The following is a 17,227-nucleotide window of genomic DNA, read 5'->3' as shown; positions in this document are numbered from 1 at the left end:
CTCCTCATTCTTCCTGTTGATCCCTCTTGGCTTCCTCCTTTCATACTTCCAGTCTCCTCCTTTGGGCCCGTGCAAAGTAGCGCTTATCATGGAAAAAGCAAGAGAGTTCCAGAAAAACATCTGTTTCTGCTTTATTGACTATGCCAAAGCCTTTGACTGTGTGGATCACAATAAACTGTGGAAAATTCTGAAAGAGGTGGGAATACCAGACCACCTAACCTGCCTCTTGAGAAATCTGTATGCAGGTCAGGAAGCAACAGTTAGAACTGGACATGGAACAACAGACTGGTTCCAAATAGGAAAAGGAGTACATCAAGGCTGTGTATTGTCACCCTGCTTATTTAACTTCTAGGCAGAGTACATCATGAGAAACGCTGGGCTGGAAGAAGCATAAGCTGGAATCAAGATTGCCGGGAGAAATATCAGTAACCTCAGATATGCAGATGACACCAACCTTATGGCAGAAAGCAAAGAGGAGCTAAAGAGCCTCTTGATGAAAGCGAAAGTGGAGAGTGAAAAGTTGGCTTAAAGCTCAACATTCAGAAAATGAATATCATGGCATCCGGTCCCATCATTTCATGGGAAATAGATGGGGAAACAGTGGAAACAGTGTCAGACTTTATTTTTCTGGGCTCCAAAATCACTGCAGATGGTGATTGCAGCCATGAAATTAAAAGACGCTTACTCCTTGGAAGAAAAGTTATGACCAACCTAGATAGCATATTGAAAAGCAGAGACATTACTTTGCTGACTAAGGTCCGTCTAGTCAAGGCTATGGTTTTTCCTGTGGTCATGTATGGATGTGAGAGTTGGACTGAGAAGAAGGCTGAGCACCGAAGAATTGATGCTTTTGAACTGTGGTGTTGGAGATGACTCTTGAGAGTCCCTTGGACTGCAAGGAGATCCAACCAGTCCATTCTGAAGGAGATCAGCCCTGGGATTTCTTTGGAAGGAATGATGCTAAAGCTGAAACTCCAGTACTTTGGCCACCTCATGTGAAGAGTTGACTCATTGGAAAACACTCTGATGGTGGGAGGGATTGGTGGCAGGAGGAGAAGGGGATGACAGAGGATGAGATGGCTGGATGGCATCACTGACTCGATGGACATGAGTCTGAGTGAACTCCGGGAGATGGTGATGAACAGGGAGGCCTGGCGTGCTGCAATTCATGGGGTCGCAAAGAGTCAGACACGACTGAGCGACTGAACTAACTAACTAAAGTAGCTCTTGTACTCACCTCCAATCAATGAAAGGGAATGCAAATGGGCATATGCTATATAACAGTAGACTATGCTCTTTCTCGGAGAAGGAAATGACATCCCACTCCAGCGTTCTTGCCTGGAGGACCCCAGGGACTGGGAAGCCTCATGGGCTGCAGTCTATGGGTTGCACAGAGTCGGACACGACTGAAGCGACTTAGCAGCAGCAGCCTGCTGTTTATGTCTTTCCATAATTCAGTCTGTTTTAATTAGATGTAGAATATTCATGATCCCTTACTGGGCTCCTAACTGCCTAAGGTTACTTGGAGAAGCCCCTGTGGTCATTTTGTGGTGCCTAAGACACAGATGCAGAAGTTGAAAAGTCTCTGTGTTTATTTTGCAGCCTATCAGTGAGCTCTCCTGGGTGTGTCTAAGATGGAGTTCAGAGATCAGCTTGCATCCATTTCAGCCAGGCCTCCCCTTGTTGCTTTTGTCTAACTTCCTACCTAACAGATACATGTATATGTGAGGCTAAGTCCTTTAGCTGTTCACCTGAAACTGCCACAACATTGTTAATCAGCTATACCCAAATAAAAAATAAAAAGTTTAAAGTTTGATTTTTTAAAAAAGGCTTTTTTATTCCAAGATAAAAAATTATTATTATTATTTTTTAATAATTCCATTGTTGTACATTGTATCTTTTTTGATTTGGATTTTATTCTGGTATGGTAACCTATAGATTCAATTTTATATTTTTTCAGATGGCTGTTTCTGTCCAAATACCATTTATTTAGTAGTCCATCTTTCTTCGCAGTGACTTGAGATGCTGCCTTTATCAGATATCACTTCTGAAAATAATCTGAGTGTATTTCTGAATGTTCTATTTCACTGATCTGTCTATTCATGTATCCGTGACACACTGCTTTGTTGGTTGAGTGTAAGGCTCAGAGAACCGTGCTCTGAAAGGAACACTGAGGGACAGCCTCTACTGGACTGACAAAGTTTATTATCCAGCTGCACAGTTTTATAGTCTCAGGGAACAGAGCATAAAGCAGACTTGCACGTAGCCTTTCTCGATAAACATCAAAGCATTCAAGCATAAAATACAGTTCCCACCGCCCAAGACATAACATAGCCTTGTCGAAACTCTAAAGGGAGTCTTATCATGAAACAACAGTCCTTGCTCCAAGAAACAGGTGGTCAAAAGGAAGCCTTTGAATGCCTCAAGGCCGGGCGTATTGACCCTTCGTCATCCGTTCCCAGCCTCAGGCACTCGATGAATGCTTATAACCCTCCGTTATGGTTGTTCCAGCTCCCAACCTTCATCATGAGTGGAGCAAATATTTGTTCAAAGCCTTCCAGCTCCTCCACATTGAGGATTTTAAATACATTTTCTTATTTCGATAGGTCTAGTAGCACCCTTACTATTACTCTTTGCCCTCAATGTTTTCCTGGCAAATATTCTATTTTTTGGCTTGAAGGATCTTAGTTTCCCAATCAGGAACTGAGCCTGGGTCCTGGGCAATGAAAGCTGAGTCCTAACTGCTAGGGAATTCTCCAGATACTCTTGCTTTTGATTTTTCTTGTTGATTTTTTCATGTGTAAATCAGAATCACTTTACCTAATTAAAAGTAATTATTGGTGTTTGATAGGAATTGTATTACATTCATAAATTTAGAAAAAATTATCCAAGAATAATATGTTTTTCTCCATGTATTTAAGAGGTTTTTTGTGTGATTTGGTGCATATTTTAAATTTTATTCATATAGACCTTTCACAACTATTATGCAAGTTTTATCTCTGGGTATTATTGTTATTTTTATATATTGTTTTATCTATAAATAATCAACCTTGTATAAAATGGATCTTCTCTTCCATCATATCTTCTAATTCGTTGTTAATTTAGATACCTTATATTTTTTCCCATTTTGATAATCACTGGTTGCTCTTGTTAGTATAGTTTTTTAGATGATTCCACTTGCTCCAGATGTGATGTTTAAGTGAGAAATAAACTTCTCTATTGTGTGAAAACACTGAGATCTGGGGCTTGTTACTGCAGCATTTCCTAGCTATCCTGACAGATACAAATGATTTTAAAAAATAGAGAGACTAAATACACAAATATATTAATATTAGGGTTAAATTCTGTGCGGACAGTGGTATGCAAACAGGAGTTTAAGAAGAAAAAGCACAATGGAATTCTGTACTGTTACAGAACTTATTCATGTATTTCTAAATTATCTTTGGCTTATTGGGTCTTCCTTAAACTGCAAGGACTTTTTCTAGTTTCCATGAGCAAAGGCTACTCTTCCTTAGGGTACATGGGCTTCTCATTGCAGTGCCTTCTCTTAAGGTGGAGCACAGGCTCTAGGGCTGGCAGGCTCAGTAGTTGTGCTGCTCTGGCGTAGTTGCTCTTCTGCATGTGGATTTTCCCAGACCAGGGATCTAACTGCATCCCTTGCATCAGCAGGTGAATTCTTAACCATTAAACCACGAGGAAAAGCCCTTTATTCATGTACTTTTAAAATGGAAACTAAGGAAATGGCAACCCACTCCAGTACTCTTGCCTGGAAAATTCCATGGATGGAGGAGCCTGGTGGGCTACAGTCCACGGGGTGGCAAAGAGTAGGACACGACTGAGCGACTTCACTATCACTTTTCAGTGGGACTCAAATCACCATAGTGTCTGTATTACAACGGTTAAGAGTAACATCTAGTTGTATTTAAAACCATCTTCTAACGTGTGACAAAAATCAAGTCCTTTGCAACTATTTTAGTGAATGTGGCTGTCATGTCCGACTGTTTGCAACCCTATGGACTATACAGTTCATGGAATTCTCTGGTCCAGAATACTGGAGTGGTAGCCTTTCCCTTCTCCAGGGCAGTTTCCCAACCCAGGGATTGCACCCAGGTCTCCCACATTGCAGGCTGATTCTTTACCAACTGAGCCACAAGGGAAGCACAAGAATACTGGAGTGGGTAGCATTTTAACATGCACTTCTATCTTAGAAATGTCAACCAGTCTTTAGGAACTGTAGATGTTCTCGGCTTGGTCAGGGAAAGATAGACTGTCTGGACCCTCCCAGCTGAGCAGAGACCACAGGATTCCTCCACCTTTCTCCAAGGCAGAACCACTGGCTCTCAGATCCACGCAGGGAACCTGGGAGCCCTAGTAACGTTACAGAAATAGTTGAGAGCAGCTCTGGGAAAGCGCAAACCCCGAAGTCCCCTTTTAAGAGCAAGTGCCCTGAAGTCAGACGTTCGGGTTTCAATCTGGTCGGCTTCCAAGAAGTTGTCTGCTCTCGAAGGAACTTGTCAGCCTCTTCGTGCCTTAACTGCTTCATTTGTAAAACGACTTATTGTGTCAAGTGACTTAACGAATGCAGAGCACTCAGAACGGCGAACGCGAAGAGCGCCGAGCGCGCGAGCTCGGGAGGTCCCGCAGTTGAGCCGACAGCCGACCACACAGGCCGGGGGACGGAGCCTGGCGTTGGGGAGGAGCGCGCCCCCACCGCCGCGCCTGCATTTACACAAGGGTTCCTGTAGTGCGGGGCTATTTAAACACACGAAATCGAATACATTTTTTTTCCCTTAAGAAGTTATTATGTTCCACTATAATTATGTTCCACTGGGTCCTTTCCATACCATGAGAGTAGGAACCCAAAGATGGCCTAAGGAAAAATATTCCACAGGAGCGTTTATTCGAATGAGTCAACAGATATCCTGCGGGCGCCATTTGACTTCTGTCTGAACCCCCCCGCCCTGGACGCGCCAGACGCCGAGACCACAGAAATTCGGCCCGACGGCCTCTGTTCGCGACAGTTCCCGGAGGCCTCCAGCTCCCGTCGCCTCGCGGCCGTCGGCGGGAGCGCGCACGGCGACACGGAGCCCGGAAGGCGCCGGCGGGTCACGTGTCGGCGCGCCCCCGCCAAGGCGGGCTCCAGGCGGAAGTGAGGTTTGGGCTAGGCGGCAGCGCAGCGTCGGCGAGGAGCGCGGGCTGCGGAGAGGCGGGCCGGGCAGAGCGGGGCGAGCGGGAGCGCGGGCCGGGTAAGCGGCGGCGGCGGCGACCCGGGCCTCGCGGCTCAGCCCCGCAACGGGCAGGCCTACGCAGCGCGCGCCTCTCACCGACCCCGACCGCTGAGCCCGCCCTGGGCCGGCGAGCTCTGATCACTGAGGCCCAGTCTGCCCTCGCGGCGCGGTGAGTGCGGGCGGGGCGGGCGGCGGACTTGGCGGCGGCGTGCGCGGCCGGAAGTGCGGCGCTTTGTGCGGCCGATTTGGGCGGCGCCAAGGTCGGGCCCGCGGCGGCGCTTTGTCCCGCGGGGCCAGGCGGGCGGGTGCTGCCGGAGGGAGGCGGGGCTGGGCTGCAGGGCGCGCTGGCAGGTGCGGCGTGGGCGGCGGGGAAGCTGCCCCTGGGCGGGCGAGAGCGGCGTTTGTTGCACAGCAGTGTTCTCTGGGTCTTTTTTTTTTTAAGGTCCAGGTGATCAGATCAGGAAAATGCAAAAAATGGGGAAGCAATGGGGTGGTGTTTCGGTTCGTAGGATCTTATCGTTTCCAGTGTGTAAACTATCCACTTTTCTCACAAAGTAAACATTATTCCATTTGCTTGGCAGAAGCTTTAGCTTGAAAGGGTTTCAATGTTTTATCCAGAAAAGACGTGTCGTGGCCCAGCCTTGGTTCACTTTGAAAGAGAGGTGCGCCTTTACAGCGTCCACGAATAGGGTCTTCCTGTTTTATAGTGTATATAAGCGTGCATCTAATGGATTGTATGAGTTAGTGCTTCATTAAACTCATATATAAAAGTATTTTGGAATGTTTTGCCAAGCAAGGCTTTCTTTAAGTGAAAGGTTTGTCTCCTTCCCCCTCCTTAAATTCTCAAGTCACCCTTGTGTAATTTTTAAGATTATTGTCTCAAGTAGTATATGAAAAACTTGGCAATAATAGTAGGGACACATTTTAGAACTTTGGTTAAGTAAACAAGGATTGGGTTAATTTTGCTCTGACAGGAAAGAATTAGGCCAACTGTTCTGTTGTTGAAGGTACTATGGTGCACATTGTGAAGTTTTTTTGTTTTGAGGTTTATAGGGTGGGCTTGCTTTAGTATGTGTTTGCATAATTACTTCCGTTCAGTCGTATTTGTGACTAAATGGACAAACTAAGGTGTGCCTACAAAGGTGCCTCTAGTCAAAGCTGTTTTTCCAGTAGTCTTGTATGGATGTGAGAGTTGGACTATAATGAAGGCTGAGCGCCGAAGAATTGATGCTTTTGAACTGTGATGTTGGAGAAGACTCTTGAGAGTCCCTTGGACTGCAAGGAGATCCAACCAGTCCATCCTAAAGGTCAGTCCTGCGTGTTCATTGGAAGGACTGATGTTGAAGCTGAAACTCCAATACTTCGGCCACCTGATGTGAAGAACATCGGAAAAGACCCTGATCCTAGGCAAGACTGAAGGCGGGAGGAGTAGGGGACTGCAGAGGATGAGATGGTTGGATGGCATCACCGACAGGATGGACAGTTTGAGCAAGCTCTGGAAGTTGGCCATGGACAGGGAAGCCAGGCATACTGCAGCCCATGGGGTCGCAAAGAATTGGACACGACTGAGCAACTGAACTGAAGGTGTGGTAGAGGTCCCTGCAGGCTTTAAGAGTTGGAAACTGCAGCCTTTCTCTAGGTTCTGTGTAGCAGTCACTCTAGACACGCGGAGCAGGTAGCATCCCCTCTTCCTGCCTCCTGCTCTTCAGAATAGGGGAAGGATCCTACAAGCCAGAAGGGCGGAGGAAACTGCTATTGGTATTACTGCCTCTGCCCTCTTATCCAGGCCTGATAGATTTGTTAGATTTTTACTTAGTATTCTACTCGACAACTGCCATTCAACTCATTTGCGTTTTAAGGTTAGACGGAATTGTGATGTCAAAATTATTTCAATTTTCAAATGAGAAAATGAGGAGTGTAATGCCACAGAGGTAGAGGATTAGAGTTGGGAAAAAGAAGCTTAAGTGCGTATAAATAATATTATTTTAAGGTTTTTTTTAAATAGGTTTGGTAGCCTAAAGGCAAATTTTTGCCTCCCAAACTTGTCTTATTTAAACAGCTTCTTTTCACTGATCAGTTGAGAGCAATTTTAAAACAGTAGCACACCAGCCAAATAGAGGTATGGTTACTTTTCTTATGCCTGTGTTCCACTTTATGCCTATATCTTTGAAGTTCTGTGCAGAAATATGTGGATGTCTCCCAGCAGATTGGAAATCTTGATAGTGAAGCTCGAGTTTGGAGGCGTTCAGAGTCTGTCTTATTATGTGCTCTTCTTGATGTTATCAGGTGTTACCTAGACTTTCCAGTGTTGATTGTGTTCGGATTTTATCTTGTATATTGCTGTCTGAGAGAGAGAATTTAAGCCCCTTGACCTTAGTTTTCTTGGTATGAAGAAAAATAATACACAAGGCCTCTACAGTCCACAGGGTAGCAAAGAGTCAGACACGACTGAGTGACTTCACTTTCTTTTTTTTAAAGTTTTAGAATTACTGTTTTGTGTGGGAACTTTGTGTAGGTCATGGTATATTTTGAGACTAGAGAAATTAGTACAGTGATGGATGCTAAATATACTTTTTTTCTGAGGATTATTAGATTTCAAGTTGAGAAATTTTTGCTGTTATCTTTTTTAAACCCTAATCTGCTGCTGCCAAGTCCCTTCAGTTGTGTCCGACTCTGTGTGACCCCATAGGTGGCAGCCCACTAGGCCCCGCTGTCCCTGGGATTCTCCAGGCAAGAACACTGGAGGGGGTTTCCATTTCCTTCTCCAATGCATAAAAGTGAAAAGTGAAAGTGAAGTCATTCAGTCGCGACCCCATGGACTGCAGCCCACCAGGCTCCTCCGTCCATGGGATTTTCCAGGCAAGAGTACTGGAGTGGGGTGCCATTGCCTTCTCTGAAACCCTAATCTGAGACTTACCTATTTTGCTGCAGATGTCAAACCACCCATAGGAATTCTGACATTTTCATCATTACAAATGCGAAACTTAAAAAAAAAAGTGACACTAGCTTCCCTGGTGGCTCAGAGGGTAAAGCGTCTGCCTGCAATGCGGGAGACCTGCCTTTGATCCCTGGGTCAGGAAGATCCCCTGGAGAAGGAAATTTGGCAGCCCACTCCAGTATTCTTGCCTGGAGAATCCCATGGATGGAGGAGCCTGGTAGGCTACAGTTCACGTGGTCGCAAAGAGTCGGACAGGACTGAGTGACTTCGCTTTCTTTCTTTCTTTCTGGCTCTAGCCTTGAAATTGGGATTCTTGGACCATACCAAATCAGACTGGGAAATTGGTGGTTTCTGGGTGACCATAGGCACTAAAATCCCAGGCAGAGTGGTGATGGTGGTTTTTTACCTTTACCTTTTCATTACTTAAAAAGTATGCAAATGCAACATACAGCCATGTGCCCAACGTATCAATCCCATTATATAGGTTGCTCAGGGCTGGTGCACTGGGATGACCTTGAGAGATGGGATGGGGGGGGGGAGTGGGAGGGAGGGTCAGGATGGGGAACACGTGTGCACGCATGGCTGATTCATGTGAATGTATGGCAGAACCACCACAATATTGTAATTAGCCTCCAATTAAAATAAAAAGAAAAAAAATGTTTTAGATTACAGACATCGTGTCATTTTTACCCTTGTACAGTTTAATACGCACTTCTAAAAATCAATGCATCTTTACATAACAAAATGCTATTCTCACATATAACAAAATTAATGATTGTTTAATGCCATTTGATATCTAGCCCATGTTTGTTTGTACCCCTCAATCCTTAAAATACCTTTTTATAATTTTTTCCATCTTAAAATCAGGATTCAAACAAAAACCTCCTGTGGCCTTTGTTAAATCTATGTTAATCTAGAACCATCCTTCTCCCTACTGTCCGCCTTTTCCCAGACCATTGACTTACTGAAGAAGTGACCCCTTGCCCTCTAGATTCCCTCTTTTTGGCTTTGTCTGATTGCTTTATGGTGTTCAGTATTTTTCTCTAACTCCTGCCTTTTTCTGTCACCTGGGAGGTAGATGTGTAGGGTGCACTGGATTCAGATTTTAGTATTTTTGTAGCAGTACATCTCAGATGATGCAGAGTGATTCCGTGGTATGAGGATGCACGTAACAGGTGGCCTGGGGGGGCTTCCCTGGTTGCTTAGTGGTAGTAAAGAGTTCACCAGCCAATGCAGGAGACATGGAGTCAATCCGTGATCTAAGAAGACCCCACTTGCCTATGTGCCACAGCTGCTGAGCCTGTGCTCTAGAGCCCAGGAGTGGCAGCGATGAAGCCCGCACACTCTAGATCCTGTGGCGTGTAACGAGAGGGGCTGCCAGATGAGAAGCCGGAGCAGCAGCTGGAGAGTAGCCACCTCCCAGCACAACTAAAGGAAAGCTCGAGCAGCTGTGAAGACCCAGCACAGCCAAAATAAATAAAAATTTAAAAAAATAAGTAGTTTGCTCTTATTGATGTTAAGATTGGTCAGTGGGTTCAGCATTCATGTCCACTGATCGATAAACTGAGCACAATTATATGGTAGTTTGAACATTCTTTGACGTTGGGAAAACTGTCCATTTCCAGTCCTGTGGCCACTGCTGAGTTTTCCAAATTTCCTGGCATATTGTGTGCAGCATTTTAACAGCATCATCTTTTAGGATTTGAAATAACTCTGCTTGGAATTCCATCACCTCCACTAATTATTTGTAGTAATGCTTCCTAAGGCCTACTTGACTTCACACTCCACGATGTTTGGCTCTTGGTGAGTGACGCCACCATCATGGTTATGTGTGTCATTAAGACCCATTTTTGGTAGTTTGTCTGTGTACTCTTGCCGCCTCTTTTTAATCTCTTTGTCCTTTGTTAGGTCCTTAACATTTCTGTCCTTTATAGTGTCTATCCTTGCATGAAATGTTCCTTTAATATCTACAATTTTCTTGACATGATCTCTAGTCTTTGCCATTCTATCTTTTTCCTCGATTTCTTTGCACTGTTCACTTAAGAAGGCCTGAGTTTAGAAAAGGCAGAGGAACCAGAAATCAAATTGCCAACATTCATTGGATCTTACAGAAAGCAAGGGAATTCCAGGAAAACATCTACATTTGCTTCATTGACAGTGCTAAAGACTCACTTTGACAGTGTGGGTCACAACAAATTGTGGAAAATTCTTAAAGAGATGGGAATATCAGATCACCTTCCAGTCTCCTAAGAAATCTATGTGGATCAGGAAGCAACATTTAGAACCAGACATGGAACAACAGACTGGTACAGAATTAGGAAAGGAGTATGTCAAGGCTGTAATATTGTCATCCTGCTTATTTGATTTTTGTGCGGAGTACATTATTTGAAGTGCTGGCTTGGATGAAGCACAAGCTGGAATCAAGATTGCTGGGAGAAATGTCTACAACCGCAGATACGCGGATGATACTGCCCTAATGGCAGGAAGTGAAGAGAAACTGAAGAGCTTGATGAGGGTGAAAGAAGAGAGTGAAAAGGCTGGCTTAAAACTCAATATTAAAAAAAAAACAACTAAGATTGTGGCATCTGGTCCTGTCATGTCATGTCAAATAGAAGGGGAAAAGGGGAAAGAGTGACAGATTTTACTTTCTTGGGCTCCAGAATCACTGCAGACAGTGACTGCAGCCATGAAATTAAAAGGCGCTTCCTCTTTGGAAGGAAGCTAAGACAAACTTAGACAGTGTATTAAAAAGCAGAGATATCAGTTTGCCACAAAGGTCTGTATAGTCAAAGCTATGGTTTTTTCAGTAGTCATGTACAGATGTGAGAGTTGGACCATGAAGAAGACTGAGTGCCAGAGAATTGATGCTTTCAGTTGGTGCTGGAGAAGACTCTTGAGAGTCCCTGCACTGCAAGGCTATCAGACCTGTCAATCCTAAAGAAAATCCACCCTCAATATTCATTGGAAGAATTTTAGCTGAAGCTCCAGTACTTTGGCCATGTGATGTGAAGAGCTGACTCATTGAAAAAGACCCTGATGCTGGGACAGATTGAAGGCAAAATAAAGGATGAGATGGTCAGATAGCATCACCGACTCAGTGGACATGAATTTGAGCAAACTCTGGGAGATAACGAAGGACAGGGAAGCCTGGCGAGCTGCAGTTCATGGAGTTGGAAAGATTCGGACATGATTTAATGACTGAACAACAACAATCAATAAGCATATATTCCAACAGTTCTAAATTAGATTTTATATAACCATCTCAATTTCATGTTTATTGCTATGCAGATTCCTGTATTTTCTGTTGGACAGTTCTATTTATTAGAGAACATTCAGAGCATATGAACTATCTTTGGACTAGAGAGATGCAGGGGGCCAGGGCTGAATAAGCTATTTTCTCTGCCCTTGAGGGTCAGCATCTTAGGGGAATCTCATCATTTGAACAAGTAACTTAAGAAGCTGGTACGGTATTGTTCATAGACCTTGTGCAAACCTTTTTGTTGAAGTGGGAACTGCAACTTTTTCTTTCATTAATCCTGTTATTTTTTTACCTGTAAGTTTTAATTATAACTTCTTAATCACTTTAGGAAATAGTTATTAGTCTCTTGGGAAGCATAAATGCTTTTAGGAACTATAACTTCTGGGTAGTTTGGATGTATGATATTTAGAATTCAAGTGTAATTCCGTACATTTTTTTTAGTGGCAAATGTAGAGTAAGATTTTATTAGTAGTTTAGACTGTAAGGTTGTGAAAGGAAAGCCTTTGTGGTATTCAGTGCTTTGAGTTGTCTGCAGTTCTTGGCTGTAATGAATAATTTTGTTACAAACAGTTCAGGTACAGGTTTTTGTGTGGATATGTGTTTTCACTTCTCTAGGGTATATACCTAGGGGTGGAGTTGCCAGGTCAAATGGTAGCTCTTGTCTTTAACTGCTATGCTGTTCATCAGCTTCATTGCCTACCAGATGACATCTGCACAGCCCCACATTTAAGGGTCTCCATGTGATAGTTCCAACCTAACCTATGTCTCCATAATCTTCTTTGTTGATTCACATGTAGCCCAAGCTCCAAACAAGCCCAGTTGCAAAGTGTCCCTAAAGTGCATCTTGCATTTTCTAATTTCTGTGGCTTTTCAAGATCCTACCTGTTGAGAGCTTATACCACCTTTGCAATCCCAAGTTATTCCTGACCATTCCTCTCCTCCTGCATTAAACTTTTGCTCTTCCCACTCAACCTTCACAACACTTTATTCCTTTATGGCCCTTAACACTCTGGCCCCGAATCATCATTGTTATGTCTTCTGACTTGCAGACCTGCCTGTCCAGTACAGTACCCACCACCTACATGTTACTATTCAGAGCTCAGCTAACGTGTAGGTCCTTGGTCTAGCCACATTTGAAGCGTTCAGGTAGTGACTACTGTATGTGGGCAGAGCAGATGTACATTTCCATCTTCACAGAAAGTTCTCTGGGACAGCACTTTTCTAGATGGTGAGCTCAGAACAGGGACTGTGACTTGTCTTTTTCCCCCCTCTGTGGCCTTTGTGTAGTGCTTTACGTATTCAGTTAAGAAAATGAAATTAGATCCTGGCACAGAATAGAGAAATAGTGTTGAAAAGTATTCAGTTTTCCAGAAATGATCGTTGAACCAGAGAAGTAGATGAAATATGTGAAAAATCTCCACATCTTATGTTGTAGATCCACCAAGAATGGGTTAAAAGTGCAAGCTCATGGGGATTGACAAGTTACCGATTTGTTTCTTCTTAAACTGTGATGTAAAATACAGTTGGTTTTCATGTCTACTTCTTAGGCTTTGCTCTCCTTGTTTCTAAACTGTTCTGTAGATTTGCATTGTCCAGTATGGTAGCCTACAGCCAAACACGACTATTTAAATTCAGACTGAAGTTAAATAAAAAATCAGATCCGATCCTAGCCACATTTTTCAGGTGCTCATTGTTTCCTTGTATTAATAGCTAATGGATGCTCTATCAGACAGCACAGATAGGGAGCATCTTCATCCTTGTTCTTTTGGACAGCACTGATCTAGATTTCTGTCTTAGCTGTGGTTGTGGATGTCATGTCAGATTTTGTTCTGCCTTTTGGTTTGGAAGTTAAAGAAATAAGACAGTTATTTAGGTAATGAATGTCCCAGTCACTGACATCTCCAATTAATGTCTGCTTTGGAACTTAACTGCGCAGGCTAAGGACTTGACCAGGTATACTTTTCTGTGTACTGAACTGCTTGGTTGTGAATATTCTAAGTCAGTAAGCTGAGGTAGAAATTTGAAGTGGTGTGTTTTTGTATTTTGTCTTTGTTATGGAATTTGATGCCAAGAGTGTTTGGAAGTACATGTGTCTTTTTGAAAGTCAGCAGATAGTGGCACCTTTTTGTGTGTGTCATTGTCTTTGGGGCTCGAGGTACTGCAAACAGGACTAAGTTCCAGTTCCCTGTGTACAATCTAGCTGAGGATGCAGTGGGGCAGGCTGCTGCTGCTGCTGCTGCTGCTTAGTCGCTTCAGTTGTGTCCGACTGTGTGATCCCAGGGACGGCAGCCCACCAGGCTCCCTCTTCCCTGGGATTCTCCAGGCAAGAACTGGAGTAGGTTGCCATTTCCTTCTCCAAGTGGGGCAGGCAGACACTGGCAAATACATGTACACTTTATGTTTTTCTCTTTTTTTGGCCAAACCACATAGCTAGTGGAATATCAGTTCCTCAGCCAGGGATTGAACGTGGGTCATGGCAGTGAAAGCCCGGAATTCTAATGGCGAGGTCACCAGAGAACTGCCTGTTTTTCTTTTTAAATAGATTTAATTTTTTAAGAGCAGTTTTGGGTTGAGAGCAAAACTGAGCAGAAAGTGCAGAGTTTCCATATGCCTGTTGCCCCCTCCCCCATTGCTGTTTTTATTTTTAAATTTAAGATCCCTTTAATCCTTACTACCAAGTAAGTCAGTGATTGACTTACTGGATAAGGAATACTGAATAGTCTTAATTAAGCTCACACTTTAAGAATGCATTGGGTGATAAAATTCAGAGGAAGGGATAAAACCATGGTTGTAGCTGTGCAAATTCTTGAACTTGTCAGGCAAAGAAGATTGTGAATTATAGAACATTGACTGGGTTAGTAGAGTTGCTGTAGTTAATTTGTCTCTTTTAGGAAATACACATAAATTTTATTTATTTTTAGGAAGTATATAATTTAACGTGTTGTTTCAGATATAGAGAAAGGTGCAAAAAGAACATTAAACCGCTCCATCTAGAGGCATTCATGGTTCATGCTTCATTCTCCTCCCAGGTAGTTTTCCGTCTAAGCTGGAGGTGCGCATGCCCAGGGCGTAGGTGCGCATTTGGGGTCACACTGCATTTCAGTGTTGCACTGCCTCCCCTTTTACCCCAGTTATCGTTATAACATCCTGTGCTTTTAAACACTTAAAAAAGCAGCTGCATGGTATTTCATGCTCTGGATAGATCTCGTTAAGACTGTTCTCTGCAATAAGGACATTTAGATTACTTATAGTTTTTTTTGTTTTTAACTGTTTTAAAAAACAGGGACATGGAGAACACTTTTTTCCTTAGCTTCTGATGGACGCGAGTGTTATAAAGCAAAGCGTGCCGTGTCCTGGGGGGCGCCCGTTAGGGCTTTGGCATTCCTTTTCTGTTCTCTGTTGGTTAGCAGCAGCGTGGAGTGCCTTGTCTCTACATTTCAGAACAGATTAGAGAAGGGCCTCTTGCTACCTGCTCTTTTGAGACTGATGATGGAGAAAAACCTGAGAACAAAAGTGCTTGGCTAAATCCCTTTTTTTCCCTTTTTAGTTCTTGAAATCATGAATCCTGTTTATAGCCCGGGTTCTTCTGGGGTACCCTATGCAAATGCCAAAGGAATTGGTTATCCAGGTAAGCACGTGAAATTTTGTTTCCATTATTAAACTTTGAATACATGGTCCATTTCTGTGTCATTAAGAATGCTGTTAATGGACAGACCCAGCTCACGTGGCTTAGATAAGGAAGAAAATGTGTCAGCTCATGGAACTGAAAAAGAGCCTGATCTGGTGGTTCCAAGGGTAGGGACTGGGTCTGGTTTCTTTGCTTCCTGTGCTCAGCTTCACTTCCTCAGTGTTGTCGCAGTGTGGGTCACAGGTCACACTTCTCCCCGTTGTGGTATGGTGCTCAGCCCCTCCCTTGGCTGTGAGTCTCTTCATCCGGCTCTATAGGAAAGCCCCGTGGGACTTCTTGTTCTCTTCATGCCAGCCCCCTGGATCAGGAAGGGGAGCCCACTGGTGAATTTATGCCTGAGCCACATTCTCCACCTTGATGAAGCCTACTATTCAAACATGGGCTGAAATAGGGTGAAGCAAAATTTGTGAGAATAGGAATTGATGGTCAAAAATAGCAAATGGTTGCCCTAGTTGAAAGGAATAGTTGTCTGTAACATTACAATTTTGGGTTTAGATAATATGGTGGGACAGATACTCTTAAAGCCCTGTTGCTCAAAACCCCTGAAAAATTGAAGAAACATTTCAAAAATGTTTAACTGAACTTTTGCAAGAAAGCCATTTCTACAGCTAAGTATGAAGGTGACATAAAAACCAGAGTATTTGGCCATTGAGTTGATGTGCCTACCCTAGGGGCATTTGTTCTTTTTGGGTTTTAGCAACCCTTTTGGGGACGAAGTAAAGTCTCTGCTCTTCTTAAGGCTGGGATTTGGAGTGGGACCCCTCGTCAGTCTGATTCCTCCAGAGGGTGATACTCCTCCTATAAGAGAGGTAAGTAAATCAGTCCATACTGGTTCCATGGAGAAGTTCATTTCAGCTTGGGCTCTGGGAAGGAAGAAGTCTTTTCTAAGAATTTGTAACCATTCAAGAATGTTTTGGATTCTGCTTTGAATTACTTGTCCTTCCGAGGGGTCCATAAATTGAGAAACTTAACAAAAAACATAGTCTCTGGGCTGCATTGCCGCTGAAGCACCTGACAGCAACAAGTGCAGAGCTGTGTGAAGGCAAGCGCTCCCAGTCCAGGTTGTGCGGGTGGCCCAGAGTTCTGCCTGGTAAGTCAGAGTCATTATGAAACACCGTGCTGCTGTTCATCGTGTCTGCGTCACCAGTCATGATAGACAGCAGGAATGGAACATCAGGTGGAAACCACATCAGACAAGCGTGCTGAAAATAACTGAAGATGCAAGAGAAAGAATCACAGCGAAAAAGAACCAACTGGAACTTTAAAAAAAGCATTTGAACAGAATTCCAGTTAAACCACAGGCAAACACTGCTAGAGGAGGGACCAGTCTGCAGCATGAGGAAGGGGAAGTAGACTGGTTACAAAATAGAGGTGTTAGGTTGAGAAGTTTTGAGGAGAATTAAAAGCTCCAGAAGGACTGAGTAGAGAGACTAGAAGAAAAATAGTGACAGGATTTTCTGGAATTGGTAAAAAATAGTTCAGTGGTGAGACCTCCTGTCTTGAATGTATTTGCACTAGTTTAAACAGAGTTCCAGGTAGTCTGCTGAAGAGAATCCTGTGTAGATCTGAAGTCAGGGACTAGGTAAAACCTGGTGGTGTTAGCATTGCCTGATAGACTATGTAATGAAATACTGGTTGCCTGCCATATACCAGGTCTGTACTTCTTAGGGTTTTTTTTGTTTTTGCTCTTTAAAAGGAAATTTCTGAAACTTTAAATCTTTAACATTTTATAACTGATCCTTATTTTATTCATTTCTTTATACCTTGGAGAAGGCAATGGCAACCCACTCCAGTACTCTTGCCTAGAAAATCCCCATGGATGGAAGAGCCTGATGGGCTGTAGTCCATGGGGTTTCGAAGAGTCAGACACGACTGAGCGACTTCACTTTCACTTCTCACTTTCACCCATTGGAGAAGGAAATGGCAACCCACTCCAGTGTTCTTGCCTGGAGAATCCCAGGGATGGGGGAGCCTGGTGGGCTGCCGTCTATGGGGTTGCAGAGTCGGACACGACTGAAGTGACTTAGCAGTTAAACCTATCTCTTGCCTTGCTTTTAGTATTTTGACCTCCTTGACTTTGATAAAACTCTCTGATCAGCAAAAGTTCAGTGTAG

The 17,227-nt window shown here is 43.7% G+C and overlaps 1 protein-coding gene across 5 annotated transcripts in view; it reads left to right on the top strand.

Moving 5' to 3' along the window:
• The first annotated feature begins 5,141 nt into the window (after positions 1-5,141).
• Positions 5,142-17,227, top strand: part of FAM168B (family with sequence similarity 168 member B) — a 39,721-nt gene continuing 27,635 nt past the window's right edge. For 3 of the 5 annotated variants that reach the window (XM_015093296.4, XM_060409601.1, XM_060409597.1), the window contains exons 1-2: positions 5,307-5,397; positions 14,973-15,053. In XM_015093296.4, the coding sequence (XP_014948782.1) occupies positions 14,984-15,053 (70 nt within the window). In that variant the 5' untranslated portion in view covers positions 5,307-5,397; positions 14,973-14,983. Of the gene's footprint in view, positions 5,247-5,306; positions 5,398-14,972; positions 15,054-17,227 lie in introns of those variants that run through there. The other 2 variants (XM_060409598.1, XM_060409600.1) reach the window with 2 other exon arrangements.

This window comes from Ovis aries, chromosome 2 (assembly GCF_016772045.2).
Source record: "Ovis aries strain OAR_USU_Benz2616 breed Rambouillet chromosome 2, ARS-UI_Ramb_v3.0, whole genome shotgun sequence".
Taxonomy (NCBI): Eukaryota; Metazoa; Chordata; class Mammalia; order Artiodactyla; family Bovidae; genus Ovis; species Ovis aries.
Note: the sequence above shows the minus strand (reverse complement) of the source record. Positions and strands in the feature narration are given on the sequence as shown.